We start from the raw sequence: 23,062 nt of genomic DNA on the forward strand, positions 1-23,062 counted from the left end.
TAAGATATTATGAGAGGATATTTTATGCTTACACCTTTGCCTGACATTTGAGTTCCAAAGTATTTGCTGGATTGACTGACCTAATGTATCTCTTATGTTTTATATTACTCATTTAGATTAACTGGTATTTCTCAAACTGAAGCTGAATTGCTATTTCAAGCATTGTTTAGAGATAATGATTATGTTTGTGTGCTCCAGGAAATACATATCAGATGTTAATAAAGAGTAAAGTCAAAATAATACGTTATGTAATACAGTCATGGTTCTATAATACATCAATTTCTAAACAAATGCCGGAAAACTAAAGGTGGCCATACTTGGGCAGATCAGCTTGTTTGGATAGGTTACCAAAAGAGTGGATCTAGCCCCAATATGCCCACCACAAGTGGTCAGTATCGGGCTGATCAGGCCCCACACGATCGGATCGCAAAGACAGGAATCCAGTTAGTTGGAGTGAGGAGCCCATCAATGAACTAAAACCTGCCTGTTCCACATCTGGCTGATTGTCGGTGAGAAACTGGTCTGGGGCCATTCAGTGGGCCATACACTGGCCTATAAACTGTCGACTTGATCTGTCGGTAGCTTTTATCGGCCTGTGTATGGTCGTATGTAGCCTATTCTAAGAGGTTCTATGAAGTTGCTCAAAACCCAGTAGGAAAGCATTGAAAGACCAAATTTATTATAAATTAACACACTTATAACTGCATATATCTAGTATAGGAATGAGCAGTTACCATGCATGAGGAGGTTTGTTCAGGAACTCCTTAAATGTCTCCATGTCTGTATCTCTGAAAGGGCTGCTTCATATGATCAATACGAGTCAAGAAACTAAATAATTAATACCAGAAACATTACAGATAAACTAGAAAAGTTTAAAGGAATACTGTCATGATTTTTATGGTGTAGTTTTATTTCTAAATGACATTGTTTACACTGCAAATAATTCACTCTACCATATAAAATGTTATTCCTGAATCAACAAGTAGATTATTTTTTACTTGTAATATTGGTGTGTAGGCAGCCATCTCAGGTAATTTTGCCTGATTCTTTGCTTTCAGAAAAAGCAAGCACTTCACAACGGAACTGCTTTCAGGCAGGCTATTGTTCCTCCTGCTCAATGTAACTGGAGGAGTCACAGTGGGACTTGGAGTTTTACTATTGAGTGCTATTCTCATATGTACCAAGGAGTTGTTATCTTGTGTCAGAGAGCTGTTATCTGGTTACTTTCCCATTATTAGACTGCTGGGGGGGCAGAAGAAAGGGGTGGTTAACCACTACAACCTGAAGTTCAGCAGTGAAGAATAACTGGAGTTCATTAGAGCACATGGCTGGGGGCACCTGGGAAACTGACAATATGTCTAGCTCCATGTCAGATTTCAAAATTAAATCTAAAAAAAATCTGTTTGCTTTTTTGAATAATGAATTACAGACCACCATTCTGCTGTAGTATCACTATTAACTGATGTGTTTTGAAAAATGAGCTTCGGGATAGATAGATAGAATCCCTTTAACACTTTCCCTGCCAGCAGATTTGTCCTAAATGTGAACATCTACTGCCAAGCAGTTTTTAGATTTTTTTGTAGACTTTCACTTTAAGGACCTTTCCTGGGGGATCTTTTAGCTTAGTCAGGGAAACAATATATTGTTTTTTCTGGACAACCTGAGCTTTCAAAATATGATAGATTTTGGTGTAATTCCACTTCTGTAAAAAGATATAGGCGTCTAAGTGTCTAATTAAATGAAAAAAAATCATGTTTCACATAGTACAATCACATATATCAGAAACATCATTTATGTAATGTATGAGAACACAGCAGATTTGGAAAGGTCTATGTCTCGTGAATGCTGCAATACCAAATATAAATAGTTTTATGGAGATTTCTCACTTGTATAGATCAAAACCTCTAGAGTCTAAGTAGTACACTACCAAATTTCCAAAGCACCGCTCCACAAAACAGCATACTTCTGATTTCAAGGCCAAACACTCCTCTAACAGGTTTACCCTGGAAAACTATGCATTATTAGAAAGAGCAGATTCTGGCAAATCAAAAATGGGTAAATATATCTATGTAGGCCAAACTATCAAATTGCAATTCTTTCATACAGGTATATTTTGCATTGGTGAATTTTTTGAAAAATGACCTCAAAGCTTCTAATCTACAGCATCATATCTCCCGCACATCATTAGGTATCAACGTAAAACACCCTAAAAATGATTGCCAGGAGTCCACTTAACAGTTTGATGCCCAATATGTATAGGTTTACCTAAGCATGTGGCATATAGGGGCCCCAAGATGTAGACACCCTATTTGAGCTATCAGTTCTGTTATTCCAGATACTGCAAAATAAACACATTTACATAGTTTTTTTGGGGGGGGGCAAAGATAGAAAAGAGTACGTTCACCTCAGAAAACCATATATTTTTGGAAAGTACACATTCCTCCCAATCTAAATTGGGTATGCATGTCTTTCTACTCCAAAGCACCAAGCCACAAACCTTTCCTAAATTTAGTGATTTTGATGAAATTTCCAAAAATCAATTCAAAATTTCCACCCTGCAGCATCGTATTTCCAAACATACTTTTAGGTATCATGACAAATCACCCCAAATATCAAAGCCTCTGAACAGTTTTATGCCTAATATGTATAGGTTTATAGGGAGGCATATAGGGGCCCCAAAATGAAAACGCCCAAACGGTCTGTCATTTCAGGTAATGCAAAATCAGCACATTTACATAGTTTTGGGGGGGGGCAAAGGTAGAAAAAAAGTTTGTTCCCCCTAGAAAACCATATATTTTCAGAAAGTACACATTCCCCAGAATCCAAATTGGGTATGCACATCTTTCTACTCCAAAGCATCAAGTTGCAAACATTTCCTAAATTTAGTGATAAAGGCAGCGGTTTTTATGACATTTCTGAAAATCGCCTAAAAATATTGCAATTGGCCGCATTTATTTCACCCAATTTCTTACATACAATTGGAAAACACCCTAAATAACAAATAAAAATAGTGCAGATGAATTTTTTCCGCTGCCGATTCACCTTCTGTGAACAAAGACCCGTGACTGTGTATTATGTGACACAAGACCCTCCTAACAGCACAAAGACCCTCAAAACCATAAATTTCTGGAAAGAACACATTCTGACAAAAATCGCTAATTATGTCTTTCTACTCCAAACTACCATAATGCAAAGCTACACTAAAGGCAGCGGTTTATGACATTTTTGAAAATTGCCTAAAATTATTGTAATTGGCCACATTTATCTCACCCAATTTCTCAGTAAATATTGAAGCCAAGTGTCTACTGAACAGTTTGATACCCAATATGCATAGATACAACAAAGCAGCTGGCATGTGGGGACCCCAAATAAAAATACTGCATATGAATTTTCTCGGCTGCCGATTCGCCTTCTATGAACAAAGGCATGTGACTGCATATTATGTGACACAAGACCATCCTAACAGCACAAAGACTGCCCAAAACCATATATTTTTGGAAAGTACACATTCTGAAGAATCCATCAAGGATAAAGAAGTCCTTCTACACCAAACTACCAAACTGAAAAGCTTTTCTAAACGTAGAGGTTTTTATGACATTTCTGAAAATCGTCTAAAAATATTAAATTGGCCACATTTCTCTCACCCAAATTCTTATATACAACTGACAACACCCTAATTATTGACATCAAGGGTCTACAGAACAGTTTGATGCCCAATATGCCCGTATAAACCAAAGCAGCTGGACCCGAAATAAAAATAGTGCATATGAATTTTTTCTCGCTGCCAATTCAGCTTTTGGAATCTGAGACCCTTGAGTGCGTATTATGTTCCATAAGACCCCCAAAAATGCATAAGTAAAAAAAAAAAAATAACTGTTTGTGAGATTTTGTGTATACATGTGTGTACACTTATAAAAGTAAACTGAGTGTGTAAGTGTGTGTGTGTGTGTGTGTGTGTGTATCTGTGAATAAGTGTGCAAAAGGGAGCAGAAGTTTACAAAATAAAAAAATAAAAAAGGGCAATCTTTACTAAAATATGTGTGCAAGTCTATAAAATGTATGCAAGTATATGTAAGTGTGCAAGTGTGTAAAAAAAAATGTGCACTTACCATTTCTGTTTCAGGAGGGTCATTGGATGGGGTCCTCGAGGTCCTGGGGTCCAGTGTGCCGAGGATCGCACAGCAGGAAGTGCATGGGCGGTGCAGAAGAGGAGGAAGTCGGGTGAGGCAGCAGGCGCACGATCCGATTGCACCTGCTGTTCTGGAGGTCGGCCCCATTACGCGTCACAGGAGCGACATAATAGCACCCCAGTCTTGTTGCCCAGGGGGATATCAACCCTCCTGACTCTCTGCAAAGGCAACAAAAGCAGATGCAGAGATAAGGGCTCAGCTGTAGCAGAACATATGATGTACATTCTTGGCAGTCTAAGCCCTGAACCACCAGCATGTACAACGTACGTGCTTGGTGGTTAAAGGGTTAAGCACTCAATCAAGATTTCTACTATAAGATGGGTATTCTGGTACACAAAGGGACATCTATGACAATCAATACAGATAATGAACAACAGAAACACCACAAGGTAAGGTTATCACCCCCCCGTCCCACGGGGACAGACGCCGTTTCAAGACCTCCTGTCCTGTGGCAAATTGTCCCTGGGAAGGGTCCCTGTGAGCTGTGAATAAAGGTGGACATAGACGTAACAATTACGATCTTTCTTGGAAAAGATTTTTCCATTAAAGATCGTTTGTTTCAATACCTATGTGTAGAGCTGAATCGTCAGATATACAGACAGAAAATAGAATTCTACCTGTAAATTCAGCACGAACAATGGCTGATGTTTGGGGGCCTTCAAAGGCCCCTGATTAAAATTTTCCATCCAGTCCGATCTACGAGCCGACGATATTGAAGTATTTTACCGATATCGGTCGGCTCTTTTCCCACCATACACGTACCGAATATTGTACGAAAATTTACTTTAGGCCGCAGGCGTAAGTTCTCTAGCGAAAGAGACTGATGCTGGCGATCATTCGCACTCAATTGCCAGGCAAAGTTGCGCTCTGGCGAAGGGACGTAACTGCGCAAATTCACTAAGATGTGGATTTTACTGAACGTTACCTCTTGCGCCAGACTTGCCTTCGCCACCTCAGACCAGGCAAAGTGCAATAGAGTAGATAGGACTTCCTCAAAATTTAATTGAAAAAAAAAAAAACACTGGTGTCTTTTCCTTTTTTCAGGGTGATAGGCTGCAAAAGAGCGTACAATTTTTTTGGGGTAACTGGCTTCCCAACTACGGTAACTGGCTTCCCACCTACATTTCCTAACATATGGCACATAAACTATACACTGGGCTCATGTGTAGGGCAATACAACAACTCTATTTTATTTAGCTTCCCTGGGCTTGTGTAATGTAATGTATTTGCTGCAACATATACATCCATTCAACTTTAACTTCCCGCTGCATGCAAATTAGCCAACGCTAGAGCAACTTCGCTCTGCTCGCCAAATTAACGCTAGTGCAACTTCGCCAGCGGTCGGTGCCTTGGACGCAACTTCACATGTTAGTGAATTAGTGTTGTCTGAGTGAATTTTCACCTGGCGAAGTGTTGCGCTGCCTGCAAAGTCGTCGCTGGCGAATTTTCGCCGCTTAGTAAATTTGCCCTATAGTTTGCTTAATGAAAGAAAGTCTCATTCTAAGCAACCTTCCACTTTACCTGCATTGACCAATATATACATACAAATGAATCCTGCTGATTTACAGACCTGGCAAAGAATGAACTTCTGCTAAATTGTTTTGAAGGTCAGAACCAAGAGATAAACAAAATCTTTCAATTTAAAACCATGGCCATTTTTAATGAATGTATGTTTCAATATGCAAAACATTAGTTGGGGGTAGATCACTGTAAGGACTGCAGAGATTTGGGACAGACACTGCTACTTTATTTAGAAAGTGTAAAGGGGAATGTTGGAAGTTACACATTTCTTTCGTGCCTTGAATCATGTTGTGACTGAGACCACCTTGTCCGAATACATCAAGGCTGAGCCATTTGAATTGAGACTGAGAATAGATTCTACAATGAAACGGGGGACGGCAAATAAGACTCAGCTGAAGCCAAGGTAATACAATGGGGCTTTAAAGGGCCACTGATGCTTAAAGATTAACCATTATCATTCATCAAAAATGAGGTGTTAGTACCACACTTTGGCCAAAATATGTAAGCTCACTGCAATAGGCTTTTACTACTCAGTCATACTGTTTGCTGGGGGCTTGATTTTAAATACACTATAGACTTATGGGGGAATGTAATAAAAATCACAAAGAGAAAAATAACATTCACAAAAAATAAAAAATTGCATTTCACAATGTAAAATTCTTCCTTAAATGGTTATTGCATTGCGAATTTTAATTACGCACTTTTAAGAAGTGCTGGAAGGCGTCATAATCTTTTGAAGCAAACATATCGAGGGGAATGTAATAAAAGCTAACTATAAAATTCGCAAAGATTCTTCCACTGTCAGAAGAGGTCATTCAAGTTTCTGGGGTCGCAAAAGCTATATTTAATTCACAGAAAGGAAAATTCGTTCACGCAATGGCCTAGTTTTTGAAATGTAAATATTTTTCCGTTACCAACTTTTATTAAATCCCCCCATTAGTATGCTGGTCATCTTGTACCCTAGCAACCAGATTGCTGAAATTGCAAATTTAGAGCTGCTGAATAAAAAGCTAAATATCTCAATACCCCCAAATAATAAAATATGAAAACCAACTGCAAAGTATCTCTGAATATCACTTGCTACATCTTACTAAGGGGCGAATTTTAGCCAGCGTCAGCTTCGCACCCCTCGCACCACTTCGCCAGGCGCAAATGCACTACAAATACACTAATTCACTAAAATGCAAAGTTTCATCCCGGTCATTGAACGTAGCGTTACTTCGGCTGTGCGAGCATTTCACAGCAAAGATGCGCCTTTGTGCTCAGCAAACTTAGTTAGTGATCTTGTGTTTAGGTCAATTTGCATAGGGCGGAAATTTAAAGTTGTATGGACGTCTTTATTATAAATGTTGCTGCAAATGGTTTAAGTTACCAGTTTATATTATACATGTCCAGGGAACCTTAATAAAGACAAGAGAGTTAATATACTGCCCTACACATGAGCCAACTGTAAAATTAATGTTCCATGTGTTAGGAAATGTCTGGAGAAAACTAGTTAATAGTGATGGGAGTATAAATTCGCCAGCGTCAAAATTTTTTTTGAATCGCATCCAAAAACAATATTCGGACACCCTTTTTTTTTTACTTTTATGCCGTCGTCAAAATTGACGCGAGAAACCTTTCAGACGCTCATCCAGAATTAACATGGATGTCAATTTTCGTGTTTCACGATTTTTCCATGCATTTTTCGACATTCGCGAAAAGTCACCTGGTGAAAAAGCCACTGTCTCTTTTTCTAGCGAATTGGCGCCTGTGCCTGTTTTAGTGAATTGTTGATGTCCCTGCGCGTGGCAACACTGGCGAACTGTCACTAGCATTAGCCACTTCACCCTTTAGTGAATCTGCCCCCAAAATTTAATTTAAAGGTGAACAACTTTGAGTGCTGCAGACTGTAGATTCTACAATATGCATCATTTCTGCATTAGGAGTGTGGACCATTTAAAAGCTCCCCACAAAGTTTCCTTAGTTTGGAGTATAAAGATATAGTTACCTAAAGCTTCATCAAAATGTTTACTTTATAGAAAAATACATGGTTTTCTTGGATCAACTTATTTTATGGGCCTCTTGCAACACGTACAACACAGGCAGTATTCTTTGCACTGCAGCAGCTATATATAGTATATGTGTCACCTATATTTGTATGCACTATTTTCATTTTCAAATGTCATAAAATCTATAATTTTAGCAAACCATTGCAGTTTGGCAGTTGGTAGTAGAAAGACACATTTGCCCATTTTGAATTCACAAGAATCTGTACTTTCTAAAAAATAAATGATTTTCTAGAATCTTATTCTTTGGGGTATCTTGTAAGGTTGGTTATGTCGTAAGTTCCAGTTGGTATTTATTAAATTTCTGTAACGTTTTCCAGTTTTTTTCCCTACACTTTTTCACCAGACATACAATTTTCATACTTTAGGTAGGGATGTACCGAATTGACGATTTTGGGATTTGAATAAATCCCTAATCCTTCTTGAAAAAAATCCCTGAATACCAAACCTGATTCCTAATTTGCATATTCAAATTAGGGCTAGGAAGGGCCAAAGAAGAAGAATTTTTACCTTGTAACATAGTAAGTTAGGCACACAGCCATCAAGTTCAAGTTCAACCTTTTACGTCTAAATATAACCTAACTACTAATTGATCCAGAGGAAGGCAAAAAAAACTATTTGAAGCCTCACCAATTTGCCTCAGAGGGAGAAAAAATTCCTTCCTGACTCCAAGATGGCAATTGGACCAGTCCCTGGATCAACTCGTACTACAAGCTATCTTTTGTTCGACGAAAAGTCACATGATTTTAAGGATTTGCATTTGGTTTGGCCAGGTGATTGGATTCAGCCAAATCCTGCTGAAAAAGTTGAATCCTGGACTGATTCCCAGATCCAGGCATATTGGTGATAATTCTTTCTCCTCAAGAAAATATGTGAAAATATATCATATTATTTTTTGGTGGGGGGGTGTCTAGGTCAAATTTTTTTTTTTCAAATGTAACTGATTAGTCCTGCCAAAAAATAATGGTGAAAAAAACCCAATGGTAAAGTGTGATACAAAATATAGCCTGTAGCAATGTTATTAAACAAAGTAAGCGGAGCTTGTGGAGAGGTATGGAACCATAAAATGGACAGTTGGACAGCTCTAATATAGATAGCTACAGTTTCAGGAGTCGTGTGTAGGACAAAAGAACCTCATTGTGTGTGAATATGACTTTGTCCCTGAAGGGTTACACACAAATATCAGATTATAAAAAAACAAAACTATATATGTCCAATGTTTTTGAGATACTAATTTGCAAGGGAATAAGATACTAGGCATATTTGCATTTTTATTCACCCTGTTGTCTCTAATCTGTGTTGAATCATTTCCTTGTGTCTTCCTGCAAAGCTCGGGTGCACATAATATTGTACTTCTATAAAATCAGAGAAACTTGCTTCCAGAAAATGCCGACAAGACTACAAATATATTGGGCAGTCGTCCTTATAATAGCATGGCCATGTGGATTTATCTTAAACTCATCCATTGTAGCCGTGTATCTGAGCTACAGAAAGAAAGAGTGTGACAGAATCCTTCTCACCATGGCCTGCTGCAATGTTCTCCTGCTGAGCCTGCTAGCATTTGATATGACATTTTTTACCTATGGGCTATACATCCTGTTTGACAAAGAATTATTTTTGGCCATTTCTATTATACTCTTCTTCTCCATTAATTTCTCATTTTGGCTGACTGCCTGCCTGTCCGTCTACTATTGCTTGAGACTGGTCAACTTCTCATGCCAAATCTTGATTCATTTACAAAGAAGAATCTCGTTTGTGGTTACCTTGTTCCTACTGGTTTCAGTTCTGATTTCATGGGTAATTAATCTTCCAGTTATTTGGACCGTTCAAATAACCAAAACAAATGCTACAAGTACTTATCAGGATTATATATTTAATTGCAATCAACTCTACATGTTTTTTAACATTGTTTTTGGAAGCGCTTTGCCTTTCGTTGTAACGTCTCTCTGCATCGGGATCTGTCTGATATCTCTTCTGAGGCATGTTCAGAGGATGAGACAGCACATTTCTGAATTCTGGAGCCCACAGTTGAAAAGCCACGTGAAAGCATTCAGGACAATGTTGCTTCTTTTAATTCTGAACCTGATTTTCTTCACAGTATTTGGTAGTCTCTATCTAGCTGAACATGATCTGGAAGATGCATTGCAAACTGTGCTTTGGTCTGGTACCATGTTCATTCCGTCAGGACAAGCCTTAATTCTGATCTTTGGAAAACCTAAATTAGCAAGCGCTTGGTCAAAAACGATGTCAATGTTTGGATCATGTGCAAGAAATGTGTAATGCTGTTAATAAGCACATGTTCACTATACTGTATAGATCTGTAGTTAATGCGGTGAAGGAATACTCTATAAATAAGATATTTTGAGAGGATATTTTATGCTTACACCTTTGCCTGACATTTGAGTTCCAAAGTATTTGCTGGATTGACTGACCTAATGTATCTTTTCTGTTTTATTTGTTTAGAGATAATGATTATGTTTGTGTGCTCCAGGAAATAGATATCAGATGTTAATAAAGAGTAAAGTCAAAATAATATGTTATGTAATACAGTCATGGTTCTATAATACATCAATTTCTAAACAAATGCTGGTAAACTAAAGGTGGCCATACTTGGGCAGATCAGTTTGTTTGGAGAGGTTACCAAAAGAGTGTCTCTAGCCCCAATATGCCCACCACAAGTGGTCGTATCAGGCTGATCAGGCCCCACATGATCGGATCACAAAGAGAGGAATGCAGTTAGTTGGAGTGAGGAGCCCATCAATGAACCTATGTGGTCCTCGGATTCTAAAACCCGCCTGTTCCACATCTGGCTGATTGTCCATGAGAAACTGATCTGGGGCCCTTCAGAGGGCCCATACACTGGCCTATAAGCTGAGGACTTGATCTGTCGGTAGTTTTTATCCGCCTGTTTATGGCCGTATTCAGCCCATTCTAAGAGGTTCTATGAAGTTGCTCAAAACCCAGTAGGAAAGCATTGAAAGACCAAATTTAATATAAATTAACACACTTATAACTGCATATATCTAGTATATGAATGAGCAGTAACCATGCATGAGGATGTTTGTTCTGGAACTCCTTAAATGTCTCCATGTCTGTATCTCTGAAAGGGCTGCTTCATATGATCAATACGAGTCAAGAGACTAAATAATTAATACCAGAAACATTACAGATAAACTAGAAACGTTAAAAGGAATACTGTCATGATTTTTATGGTGTAGTTTTATTTCTAAATTACATTGTTTACACTGCAAATAATTCACTCTACCATATAAAATGTTATTCCTGAATCAACAAGTATATTATTTTTTACTTGTAATATTGGTGTGTAGGCAGCCATCTCAGGTAATTTTGCCTGATTCTTTGCTTTCAGAAAAAGCCAGCACTTCACAACGGAACTGCTTTAAGGCAGGCTATTGTTCCTCCTGCTCAATGTAACTGGAGGAGTCGCAGTGGGATTTCGAGTTTTACTATTGAGTGCTATTCTCATATTTACCAAGGAGTTGTTATCTTGTGTCAGAGAGCTGTTATCTGGTTACTTTCCCATTATTAGACTGCTGGGGGGGCAGAAGAAAGGGGTGGTTAACCACTACAACCTGAAGTTCAGCAGTGAAGAATAACTGGAGTTCATTAGAGCACATGGCTGGGGGCACCTGGGAAACTGACAATATGTCTAGCTCCATGTCAGATTTCAAAATTAAATCTAAAAAAATCTGTTTGCTTTTTCGAACAATAGGTTACAGACCAGTATTGTGCTGTAGTATCACTATTAACTGATGTGTTTTGAAAAATTAGCTTCAAGATAGATAAATAGAATCCCTTTAACCCTTTCCCTGCAGCCGATTTGTCCTGAATGTGAAGATCAACTGCCAAGCTGTTTTTAGATATTTTGTAGACTTTCACTTTAAGGGCCTTTAAGGGCCTTTAAGGTGGGTCTTTTAGCTTAGTCAAGAAAACAATATTTTTTTTTTTCAGGACAACCTGAGCTTCCAAAATATGCTAGATTTTGGTGTAATTCAACTTTTGTAAAAAGATATAGGCGTCTAAGTGTCTAATAAAATGAAAAAAAAATCATGTTTCACATAGTACAATCACATATATTAGAAACTAAACTTATGTAATGTATGAGAACACAGCAGATTTGGAAAAGTATATGTCTCCTGAACGTGCCAATACCAAATATAAATAGTTTTATGGAGATTTCTCACTTGTATAGATCAAAACCTACTGTAATACATGCGACTACAAGGCTCAATGTATATTGCAGAATGAGTGATATATAAAAATATAAAAGTGCAACCAAACTGCAGTTGGTGTTTAACAAATCAGTTTCACAAATAGGTTTTTATTAGTACTCACCCTCCCTCAACCTACCCGGTAACATCTTTTCTTGCTGCAAACAACAAAGTTACTGAGCTTGGCATTTGGGTACTCCAATAATGTCAATATAACAATTTAATTTCAACAAGCACTCCACCAAATTTGATATGCATGTCTTTCTTCTCCAAAGCATCAAGTTGCAAACATTTCCTACATTTAGCGATAAAGGCAGCAGTTTTTATGACATTTCTGAAAATCGCCTAAAAATATTGCAATGGCCCGCATTTACAGTATTTCACCCAATTTCTTACATACAATTGGAAAACAAATAAAAATAGTGCATATGAATTTTTTCCGCTGCCGATTCACCTTCTGTGAACAAAGACCCGTGACTGTGTATTATGTGACACAAGACCCTCCTAACAGCTATGTCTTTCTACTCCAAACTACCATACTGCAAAGCTACACTATAGGCAGCGGTTTATGACATTTCTGAAAATTGCCTAAAATTATTGTCATTGGCCACATTTATCTCACCCAATTTCTCACATACAATTGTAAAACACCCTAAATATTGAAGCCAAGTGTCTACTGAACAGTTTGATGCCCAATATGGATAGATATACCAAAGCAGCTGGCATGTACAGACTCTAAATAAAAAAAGTGCATATGAATTTTCTCGGCTGCCGATTCGGTTTCTGTGAACAAAGGCCTGTGACTGCATATTATGTGACACAAGACCATCCTAACAGCACAAAGATCCCCCCAAAACCATATATTTTTGGAAAGTACACATTCTGTTGAATCCAACAGACGTCCTTCTACACCAAACTGAAAAGCTTTTCTAAACGTAGAGGTTTTTACAACATTTCTGAAAATCGTCTAAAAATATTGGCCACATTTCTCTCACTCAATTACTTACATACAACTGACAACACCCTAATTATTGATATCAAGGGTCTACAGAACAGTTTGATGCCCAATATGCCCAGATAAACCAAAGCAGCTGGACCCCAAATAAAAATAGTGCATATGAATTTTTCTCACTGCCAATTCAGCTTTTGGAATCTGAGACCCTTTAGTGCGTATTATGTTCAATAAGACCCCCCAAAAATGCATAAGTAAAAAAAATAAAATAACGGTTTGTGAGTTTTTGTGTATAAAAATGTAGAGTTAAAAAAGGGCAATCTTTACTAAAATATGTGTGCAAGTGTATAAAATGTATGCAAGTGTATGTAAGTGTGCAAGTGTGTAAAAAAAAAATGTGCACTTACCATTTCTGTTCCAGGAGGGTCATTGGATGGGGTCCTCGAGGTCCCGCGTGCAGAGGATCGCACAGCAGGAAGTGCATGGGCGGCGTAGAAGAGGAGGAAGTCGGGTGAGGCAGCAGGTGCAGGATCCGATTGCACCTGCTGCTCTGGAGGTCGGCCCCCTGACGATCACGTCACAGGAGCGACATGACAGCACCCCAGCCTCGTTGCCCAGGGGGATATCACCCCTCCTGACTCTCTGCGAAGGCAACAAAAGCAGATGCAGAGATAAGGGCTCAGCTGCAGCAGAACATATGATGTACATTCTTGGCAGTCTAAGCCTTGAACCACCAGCACGTACAACGTACGTGCTTGGCGGTTAAAGGGTTAAGCACTCAAGATTTCTACTATAAGATGGGTATTTTGGTACACAAAGGGACTTCTATGACAATCAATACAGATAGTAAACAACAGAAACACCACAAGGTAAGGTTACGACCGGTCCCCGTCCCTCGGGGACAGACGCCGTTTCAAGACCTCCTGTCCTGTGGAAAATTGTCCCTGGGAAGGGTCCCTGTGAGCTGTGAATAAAGGTGGACATAGACATAACAATTACGATCTTTCTTGGAAAAGATTTTGTCAAGAAAGATCGTTTGTTTCAATACCTATGTGTAGAGCTGAATCGTCGGATATACAGACAGAAAATAGAATTCTACCTGTAACTAACAATTCAGCACGAACAATGGCTGATGTTTGGGGGCCATCAAAGGCACCCGATCAAGATTTTCCATCCAGTCCGATCTACGAGCCAACGATATTGAAGTCTTTTACCGATATCGGTCGGCTCTTTTCCCACCAAACACGTACCGAATATTGTATGAAAATTTGTTTCATACAATATTATCTGTGCGTCTAAGACTAAAAGTCCCCGTATAATGCCTTCCTTTTTTTAGATGCCCGAGATAGTCCCCTTCCCCCTGCCCTTTGTACTGACTGTGTGGAGCAGTGAAAGATCTTTACGTAGCAGTGTTGTCTCCTATCCTGTGTTGTACTTCTCCTAACAAGCAGCTCTCGGCTGGTACAATGAGCGGATTGCAGAGTGAGCAGCTCTCTACTGGAATCAGGTGACCAGATTTTGAAAGAGGAATCGAGGGACAAATAATTAAGTGTTGGCACTTTACATTACACCCCCCCCTTGCAAAGATTGGCCCCTTTCTCAAAGTACTGAAGTTAAAATTCTTTGTTGAGATGCCCGAGAAAGTCCCCTTTCCCCTGCCCTTTGTACTGACTGTGTGGAGCAGAGAAAGAGATCTTAACGTAGCCCTGCTGTACTTCTCCTAACAAGCAGCTCTCAGCTGGCAAGCTGCCGCTTAGTAAATTTGCCCTATAGTTTGCTTAATGAAAGAAAGTATCATTCTAAGCAACCTTCCATTTTACCTGCATTGACCAATATATACATACAAATGAATCCTGCTGATTTACAGACCTGGCAAAGAATGAACTTCTGCTAAATTGCTTTGAAGGTCAGAACCAAGAGATAAACAAATACTTCTTTCAATTTAAAACCATGGCCATTTTTAATGAATGTATGTTTCAATATGCAAAACATTAGTTGGGGTAGATCACTGTAAGGACTGCAGAGATTTGGGACAGACACTGAAATGCCACGGCCGGCACCTAATACCAGAACAAGTGCCAAGTACCCTGGTCTCGGCTCGGCTTCACCAGTAGTGTGACCACCGTTGGGCTTCGGGAGGAGCCCTCAGCTTACTTGGGTGCCACCTGGACTTAAAGAGGGGTACAATGCGAGATGTTCTGGCTGGCAAAGGGGCACGGCTTTTGGGCTGAAGGTCACAGTACAAGAGGATTAGGCAGAAGGATGGTCAGACAGGCTGGGTCAAGGCAGGCGGATATCAGAATCGTCAGGCAGGCAAGGGTCAAAACTGGGTAGTCAATCAAGGGGTTAAGCAGGAGAGTTGTCGTAGGCAGGCAAGGGTCAGGATACAGAATGCAGAATAGTCAGGAACAGGCAAGGTCAAACATGGATAATCAGATCAGGATTTCAAAGACAGACGCACAAGGCTCAGGAAAACCACTAGAACAAGTTCTATCACGGGCACTGACTAGGGGTCAGAATGGGCCTTAAATACAGGCAGATTTCGCGCCAAAATGTGCGTCAATGCACGCAATCACGCCAGTGCGTCTGTACCTCTAAGAGGTGCACAGGCGCGCCGCGCGTGCCCTAGGAAACAAGATGGTGCCTAAGAACCACGCAGAGGGCGTCCCCGCCTATGTCGCGGTGGGCGACCCTGCCGCACAGGTAACTTCATTACATTACCCCCCCTCTAGGGGTGGGCCACTGGACCCCAGGCTTCCCAGGAAATTTTTGATGGAATTGCTTCCTGAGGCGGTCAGCCCTGATGTCATCAACTGAGACCCAGGAGTTCTCCTCAGGGCCAAAGCCCTTCCACCTGGTAAGATTCTGCAACTTACCATGCACAAGGAGGGAATCGAGGAACTCCTGGATCTCAAATTCAGGCTGACCTTCAACTAACACTGGCAGAGGAACAGAAACAAAACGGACATTGTTAGCAGGTTTTAACAAAATAACGTGAAATGAGTCTGAAATCTTAAAATTAACAGGCAACTTAAGACGAACACAAGAAGGGTTGATAATTTCAGAAATGGGGGTATGGACCAATGAACCTAGGCCCAGTTTGAGAGAGGGAACCTTCAGTTTAATATTTCTGGTAGGAAGCCACCCTGAGTCTCCCACTTTATACTGCGGTGCCTCTCTACGTGATCTGTCAGCAGCTTTTTTCTGAGCAGAGGAAGCTGCAGACAGAGAGTCGTGAACTTGCGACCAAACCTTAGAAAAACGTTCAACACAAGAATTATCAGAGGGAACAAGGGAGCCAGAACTGGAAAATGAAAAAGGTTTGGGATGCAACCCAATAACCACAAAGAAAGGGGACTCTCCCGAGGAGGAATGGGTAGCATTATTGTATGCAATTTCTGCCCAGGGTAACAGTTCAGCCAATGTGGACTGGTTGTCTGACACATAACACCTGAGGTATTGCTCAAGGGACTGGTTCACCTTTTCAGTTTTCAGTTTGTATAGGGCGGAAATTTAAAGTTGTATCGACGTCTTTATTATAAATGTTGCTGCAAATGTTTTAAGTTACCGGTTTATATTACACATGTCCAGGGAACCTTAATAAAGACAAGAGATTTAATATAATGTCCTACACATGAGCCCACTGTAAAATGAATGTTCCATGTGTTATAAAATGTCTGGAGAAAACGAGTTACTAGTGATGGGAGAATAAATTCGCCGTCGTCAAAAATTTTTTGACTGGCATCCAAAAAGTTGTTTTTTGTGCCGTCGTCAAAATTGACGCGAGCCACTTTTCGGACGCTCATCCAGAATTGACATGGGTGTAAATTTTCGTGTTTCACGATTTTTCCATGCATTTTTCGACATTCGCGAAAAGTCGCCTGGTGATAGAGTGCAAATAAACGCTAGCGACTGTCTCTTTTGCTAGCGAATTGTCGCCTGCTTTAGTGAATTGGCAATGTCCCTGCAGGTGGCAACACTGGTGAAAAATCGCTAGCATTAGCCACTTCACCCTTTAGTGAATCTGCCGATAAAAATTAATTTAAAGGTGAACAACTTTATGTGCTGCAGACTGTAGATTCTACACTATGCATCATTTCTGGGTTAGGAGTGTGGAGCATTTAAAAGCTCCCTGCAAAGTTTCCTTAGTTTGGTAGTTTGGAGTATAAAGATATAGTTACCTAAAGCTTCATCAAAATGTTTATTTTATAGAAAAATACATGGTTTTCTTGGATCAACTTAATTTATGGGCCTCTTGCAACACGTACAACACAGGCAGTATTCTTTGCACTGCAGCAGCTATATATAGTATATGTGTCACCTATATTTGTATGCACTATTTTCATTTTCAAATGTCATAAAATCTATAATTTTAGCAAACCATTGCAGTTTGGCAGTTTGTAGTAGAAAGACACATTTGCCCATTTTGAATTCACAAGAATGTGTACTTTCTAAAAAATAAATGATTCTTTTCATATTCTTTGGGGTATCTTGTAAGGTAATTATACCGTAAGGTAATTATGTCGTAAGTTCCAGTTGGTATTTATTAAAATTCTGTAACATTTTCCATTTTTTTCCCTACACTTTTTCACCAGACATACAATTTTCATATTTGAAGCAGGGATGTACCAAATTGACGATTTTGGGATTTGAATAAATCCCTAATCCTTCTTGAAAAAAATCCCTGAATACCAAACCTGATTCCTAATTTGCATATTCAAATTAGGGTTAGGAAAGGCCAAAGCGAATTTTAAAAGAAGTAAAAATGTTTTTACTTCCTTGTAACATAGTAAGTTAGGCACACATCCATTAAGTTCAACCTTTTAAGTCTAAATAAAACCTGTCTAACTATTAATTGATCCAGAGGAAGGCAAAAAAATCCATTTGAAGCCTCACCAATTTGCCTCAGAGGGAGAAAAAATTCCTTCCTGACTCCAAGATGGCAACTGGACCAGTCCCTGGATCAACTCGTACTACGAGCTATCTTTTGTTTGTTTGTGTGACGAAAAGTCACATGATTCTAAGGATTTGGATTCGGGTTGGCCAAGCGATTGGATTCAGCCAAATCTGAATCCTGCTGAAAAAGTTGAATCCGGGACTGATTCCCAGATTCAGGAATTATTGGTGATAATTCTTTCTCCTCAAGAAAATATGTGAAAATATATCATAGTATTTTTTTGGTGGGGGGGGTGTCTAGGTCAAATTTTTTTTTCAAACGTAAAACAAGTTAGTGCATAGGTAAAAATAAGGGATTAGTCCTGCCAAAAAATAATGGTGAAAAAAACCCAATGGTAAAGTGTGATACAAAATATAGCCTGTAGCAATGTTATTAAACAAAGTAAGCGGAGCTTGTGGAGAGGTATGGAACCATAAAATGGACAGTTGGACAGCTCTAATATAGATAGCTACAGTTTCAGGAGTCGTGTGTAGGACAAAAGAACCTCATTGTGTGTGAATATGACTTTGTCCCTGAAGGGTTACACACAAATATCAGATTATAAAAAAATAAAACTATATATATGTCCAATGTTTTTGAGATACTAATTTGCAAGGGAATAAGATACTAGGCATATTTGCATTTTTATTCACCCTGTTGTCTCTAATCTGTGTTGAATCATTTCCTTGTGTTTTCCTGCAACGCTCGGGTGCACATAATATTGTACTTCTATAAAATCAGAGAAACTTGCTTCCAGAAAATGCCGACAAGTCTACAAATATATTGGGCAGCCGTCCTTATAATAGCATGGCCATGTGGATTCATCTTAAACTCATCCATTGTAGCCGTGTATCTGAGCTACAGAAAGAAAGAGTGCGACAGAATCCTTCTCACCATGGCCTGCTGCAATGTTCTCCTGCTGAGCCTGCTAGCATTTGATATGACATTTGTTACCTATGGGCTATACATCCTGTTTGACAAAGAATTATTTCTGGCTATTACTATTATACTCTTATTCTCCATTAACTTCTCATTTTGGCTGACTGCCTGCCTGTCCGTCTACTATTGCTTGAGACTGGTCAACTTCTCATGTCAAATCTTGATTTATTTACAAAGAAGAATCTCGTTTGTGGTTACCCTGTTCCTACTGGTTTCAGTTCTGATTTCATGGGTAATTAATCTTCCATTTATATGGACCGTTCAAATAACCAAAACAAATGCTACAAGTACTTATCAGGATTATATATTTAATTATGATCAACTCTTCATGTTTTTTAACATTGTTTTTGGAAGTGCTTTGCCTTTCATTGTAACGTCTCTCTGCATCGGGATCTGTCTGATATCTCTTCTGAGGCATGTTCAGAGGATGAGACAGCACATTTCTGAATTCTGGAGCCCACAGTTGAAAAGCCACGTGAAAGCATTCAGGACAATGTTGCTTCTTTTAATTCTGAACCTGATTTTCTTCACAGTATTTGGTAGTCTCTATCTAGCTCAGCATTATCTGGGAGATGCATTGCAAACTGTGCTTTGGTCTGGTACCATGTTCATTCCCTCAGGACAAGCCTTAATTCTGATCTTTGGAAAATCTAAATTAGCAAGAGCTTGGTCAAAAACGATGTCAATGTTTGGATCATGTGCAAGAAATGTGTAATGCTGTTAATAAGCACATGTTCACTATACTGTATAGATCTGTAGTTAATGTGGTGAAGGAATACTCTATAAATAAGATATTTTGAGAGGATATTTTATGCTTACACCTTTGCCTGACATTTGAGTTCCAAAGTATTTGCTGGATTGACTGACCTAATGTATATTTTCTGTTTTATATTACTCATTTAGATTAACCGGTATTTCTCAAACTGAAGCTGAATTACTATTTCAAGCATTGTTTAGAGATAATGATTATGTTTGTGTGCTCCAGGAAATACATATCAGATGTTAATAAAGAGTAAAGTCAAAATAATACGTTATGTAATACAGTCATGGTTCTATAATACATCAATTTCTAAACAAATGCTGGTAAACTAAAGGTGGCCATACTTGGATCAGCTTGTTTGGATAGGTTACCAAAAGAGTGGATCTAGCCCCAATATGCCCACCACAAGTGGTCAGTATCAGGCTGATCAGGCCCCACACGATCGGATCACAAAGAGAGGAATCCAGTTAGTTGGAGTGAGGAGCCCATCAATGAACCTTTGTGGTCCTCGATCTGACGGGATTCTAAAACTCGCCTGTTCCACATCTGGCTGATTGTCCGTGAGAAACTGGTCTGGGGCCCTTCAGAGGGCCCATACACTGGCCTATAAGATGCCGACTTGATCTGTCGATAGCTTTTATCGGCCTGTGTATGGTCGTATTTAGCCCATTCTAAGAGGTTCTATGAAGTTGCTCAAAACCCAGTAGGAAAGCATTGAAAGACCAAATTTAATATAAATTAACACACTTATAACTGCACATATCTAGTATAGGAATGAGCAGTTACCATGCATGAGGATGTTTGTTCAGGAACTCCTTAAATGTCTCCATGTCTGTATCTCTGAAAGGGCTGCTTCATATGATCAATACGAGTCAAGAGACTAAATAATTAATACCAGAAACATTACAGATAAACTAGAGAAGTTTAAAGGAATACTGTCATGATTTTTATTGTGTAGTTTTATTTCTAAATGACATTGTTTACATTGCAAATAATTCACTCTACCATATAAAATGTTATTCTTGAATCAACAAGTATATTATTTTTAACTTGTAATATTGGTGTGTAGGCAGCCTGATTCTTTGCTTTCAGAAAAAGCCAGCACCTCACAACGGAACTGCTTTCAGGCAGGCTATTGTTCCTACTGCTCAATGTAACTGGAGGAGTCGCAGTGGGATTTGGAGTTTTACTATTGAGTGCTATTCTCATATGTACCAAGGAGCTGTTATCTTGTGTCAGAGAGCTGTTATCTGGTTACTTTCCCATTATTAGACTGCTGGGGGGGCAGAAGAAAGGGGTGGTTAACCACTACAACCTGAAGTTCAGCAGTGAAGAATGACTGGTGTTTATTAGAGCACATGGCTGGGGGCACCTGGGAAACTGACAATTTGTCTAGCTCCGTGTCAGATTTCAAAATGAAATCTAAAAAAATCTGTTTGCTTTTTCAAATAATGAAATGTATGCTGCTGTAGTATCACTATTAACTGATGTGTTTTGAAAAATTAGCTTCAAGATAGATAGATAGATAGATAGATAGATAGATAGATGATAGATAGATAGATAGATACAGATGCAGCCACTTTGGTTTGTCTGTTTGACACAGAATAACTAAACACAGATATCCCATTTATCTCATTTAACACAGAAAACTGCGTCACAACATCCCATCTAATTAAAGCATTCACCATTGTTCACAATGGTGCTTTGGTATGCTAATGGAAAGGTTAAATGCATTAAATGAGTTAAGATGACTTTAGATAACGCAGTTTCTTCAATTAACCATGAGTCATGACGCATTTATCTCACAAATCCAAGTGGCTTCATCTGTAGATAGATAGATAGATAGATAGAATCCCTTTAACTCTTTCCCTGCAGCCGATTTGTCCTGAATGTGAACATCTACTGCCAAGCTGTGATATTTTGTAGACTTTCAATTTAAGGGGCTTTCCTGGGGGGTCTTTTAGCTTAGTCAAGAAAACAATATATTGTTTTTTCAGGACAACCTGAGCTTTCAAAATATGCTAGATTTTGGTGTAATTCCACTTCTGTAAAAAGATATAGGTGTCTAAGGGGCAAATTCATCAAGGGTCGAATATCGAGGGTTAATTAACTCTTGATATTCGAATGGGAATTAAAATCCTTCGACTTCGAATATCGAAGTCGAAGGATTTTAGCGCAAATAGTGCGATCGAAGGATTATTCCTTCGATCGAACGATAAAATCCTTCGAATCGAACGATTCGAAGGATTTTAATCCAACGATCGAAGGAATATCCTTCGATCAAAAAAAGTTAGCCAAGCCTATGGGGACCTTCCCCATAGGCTAACATTGAGTTTGGTAGCTTTTAGATGGCGAACTAGGCGGTCGAAGTTTTTTCTTAAAGAGACAGTACTTCGACTATAGAATGGTCGAATGGTCGAACGATTTTTAGTTCGAATAGTTTGATTCGAAGTCGTAGTCGTAGTGGTAGTCGAAGGTCGTAGTAGCTCATTCGATGGTCGAAGTAACCCAAAAAACACTTCGAAATTCTACGTTTTTTTACTTCGAATCCTTCACTCGAAGTTAGTGAATCGGCCCCTAAGTGTCTAATAAAATGAAAAAAAAAAATCATGTTTCACATAGTACAATCACATATATCAGAAACATAATTTATGTAATGTATGAGATCACAGCAGATTTGGAAAGCTCTATGTCTCCTGAACGCACCAATACCAACTATAAATAGTTTTATGGAGATTTCTCACTTGTATAGATCAAAACCTAATACATGCGGCCCCAGGGTCTACAAACAACCGACTACAAGGCAGAGAATTCTTCACACTCAATGTATATTGCAGAATGAGTGCTTATATAAAAATATAAAAGTGCAACCACAAAATATTAAATTGGCCACATTTCTCTCACCCAATTTCTTACATACAACTGACAACACCCTAATTATTGACATCAAGGGTCTACAGAACAGTTTGATGCCCAATATGCCCAGATAAACCAAAGCAGCTGGATCCCAAATAAAAATAGTGCATATGAATTTTTCTCGCAGCCAATTCAATTTGAGACCCTTAAATGTGTATTATGTTCCAAAAGATCCCCCAAAAATGCATAAGTAAAAAAAAAAAAAAAAAAACTGTTTGTGAGTTTTTGTGTATACATGTGTGTACACTTATAAAAGTTAACTGAGTGTGTAAGTGTGTATATATATATATATATATATATATATATATATATATATATATATATATATATATATATATATGTATATATATAAATATATATATATATATGTGAATAAGTGTGCAAAAGGGAGCATAAGTGTACAAAATAAAAAAATTAAAAAAGGGCAATCTTTACTAAAATATGTGTGCAAGTGTATAAAATGTATGCAAGTGTATGTAAGTGTGTAAAAAAAATGTGCACTTACCATTTCTGTTCCAGGAGGGTCGTTGGATGGGGTCCTCGATCAATACAGATAATGAATAACAGA

The 23,062-nt window shown here is 38.7% G+C and overlaps 2 protein-coding genes across 2 annotated transcripts; both read left to right on the forward strand.

Annotated features, from left to right (window-relative positions):
- The first annotated feature begins 8,803 nt into the window (after nt 1-8,803).
- On the forward strand, nt 8,804-10,353 carry LOC108697975 (taste receptor type 2 member 9). The gene has a single exon (XM_018228434.2). It carries the CDS (start codon nt 9,146-9,148, stop codon nt 10,037-10,039), a length of 894 nt encoding a protein of 297 aa, XP_018083923.1. The 5' UTR covers nt 8,804-9,145; the 3' UTR covers nt 10,040-10,353.
- Nucleotides 10,354-18,500: 8,147 nt separating this feature from the next.
- LOC108706078 (taste receptor type 2 member 9-like) lies at nt 18,501-19,599 on the forward strand. The gene has a single exon (XM_018242743.2). The coding sequence runs from the start codon at nt 18,640-18,642 to the stop codon at nt 19,531-19,533; it is 894 nt and encodes a 297-aa protein (XP_018098232.2). The 5' UTR covers nt 18,501-18,639; the 3' UTR covers nt 19,534-19,599.
- Nucleotides 19,600-23,062: the final 3,463 nt, after the last annotated feature.

The sequence above is a fragment of the Xenopus laevis genome, chromosome 7S, assembly GCF_017654675.1.
Source record: "Xenopus laevis strain J_2021 chromosome 7S, Xenopus_laevis_v10.1, whole genome shotgun sequence".
Taxonomy (NCBI): domain Eukaryota; kingdom Metazoa; phylum Chordata; class Amphibia; order Anura; family Pipidae; genus Xenopus; species Xenopus laevis.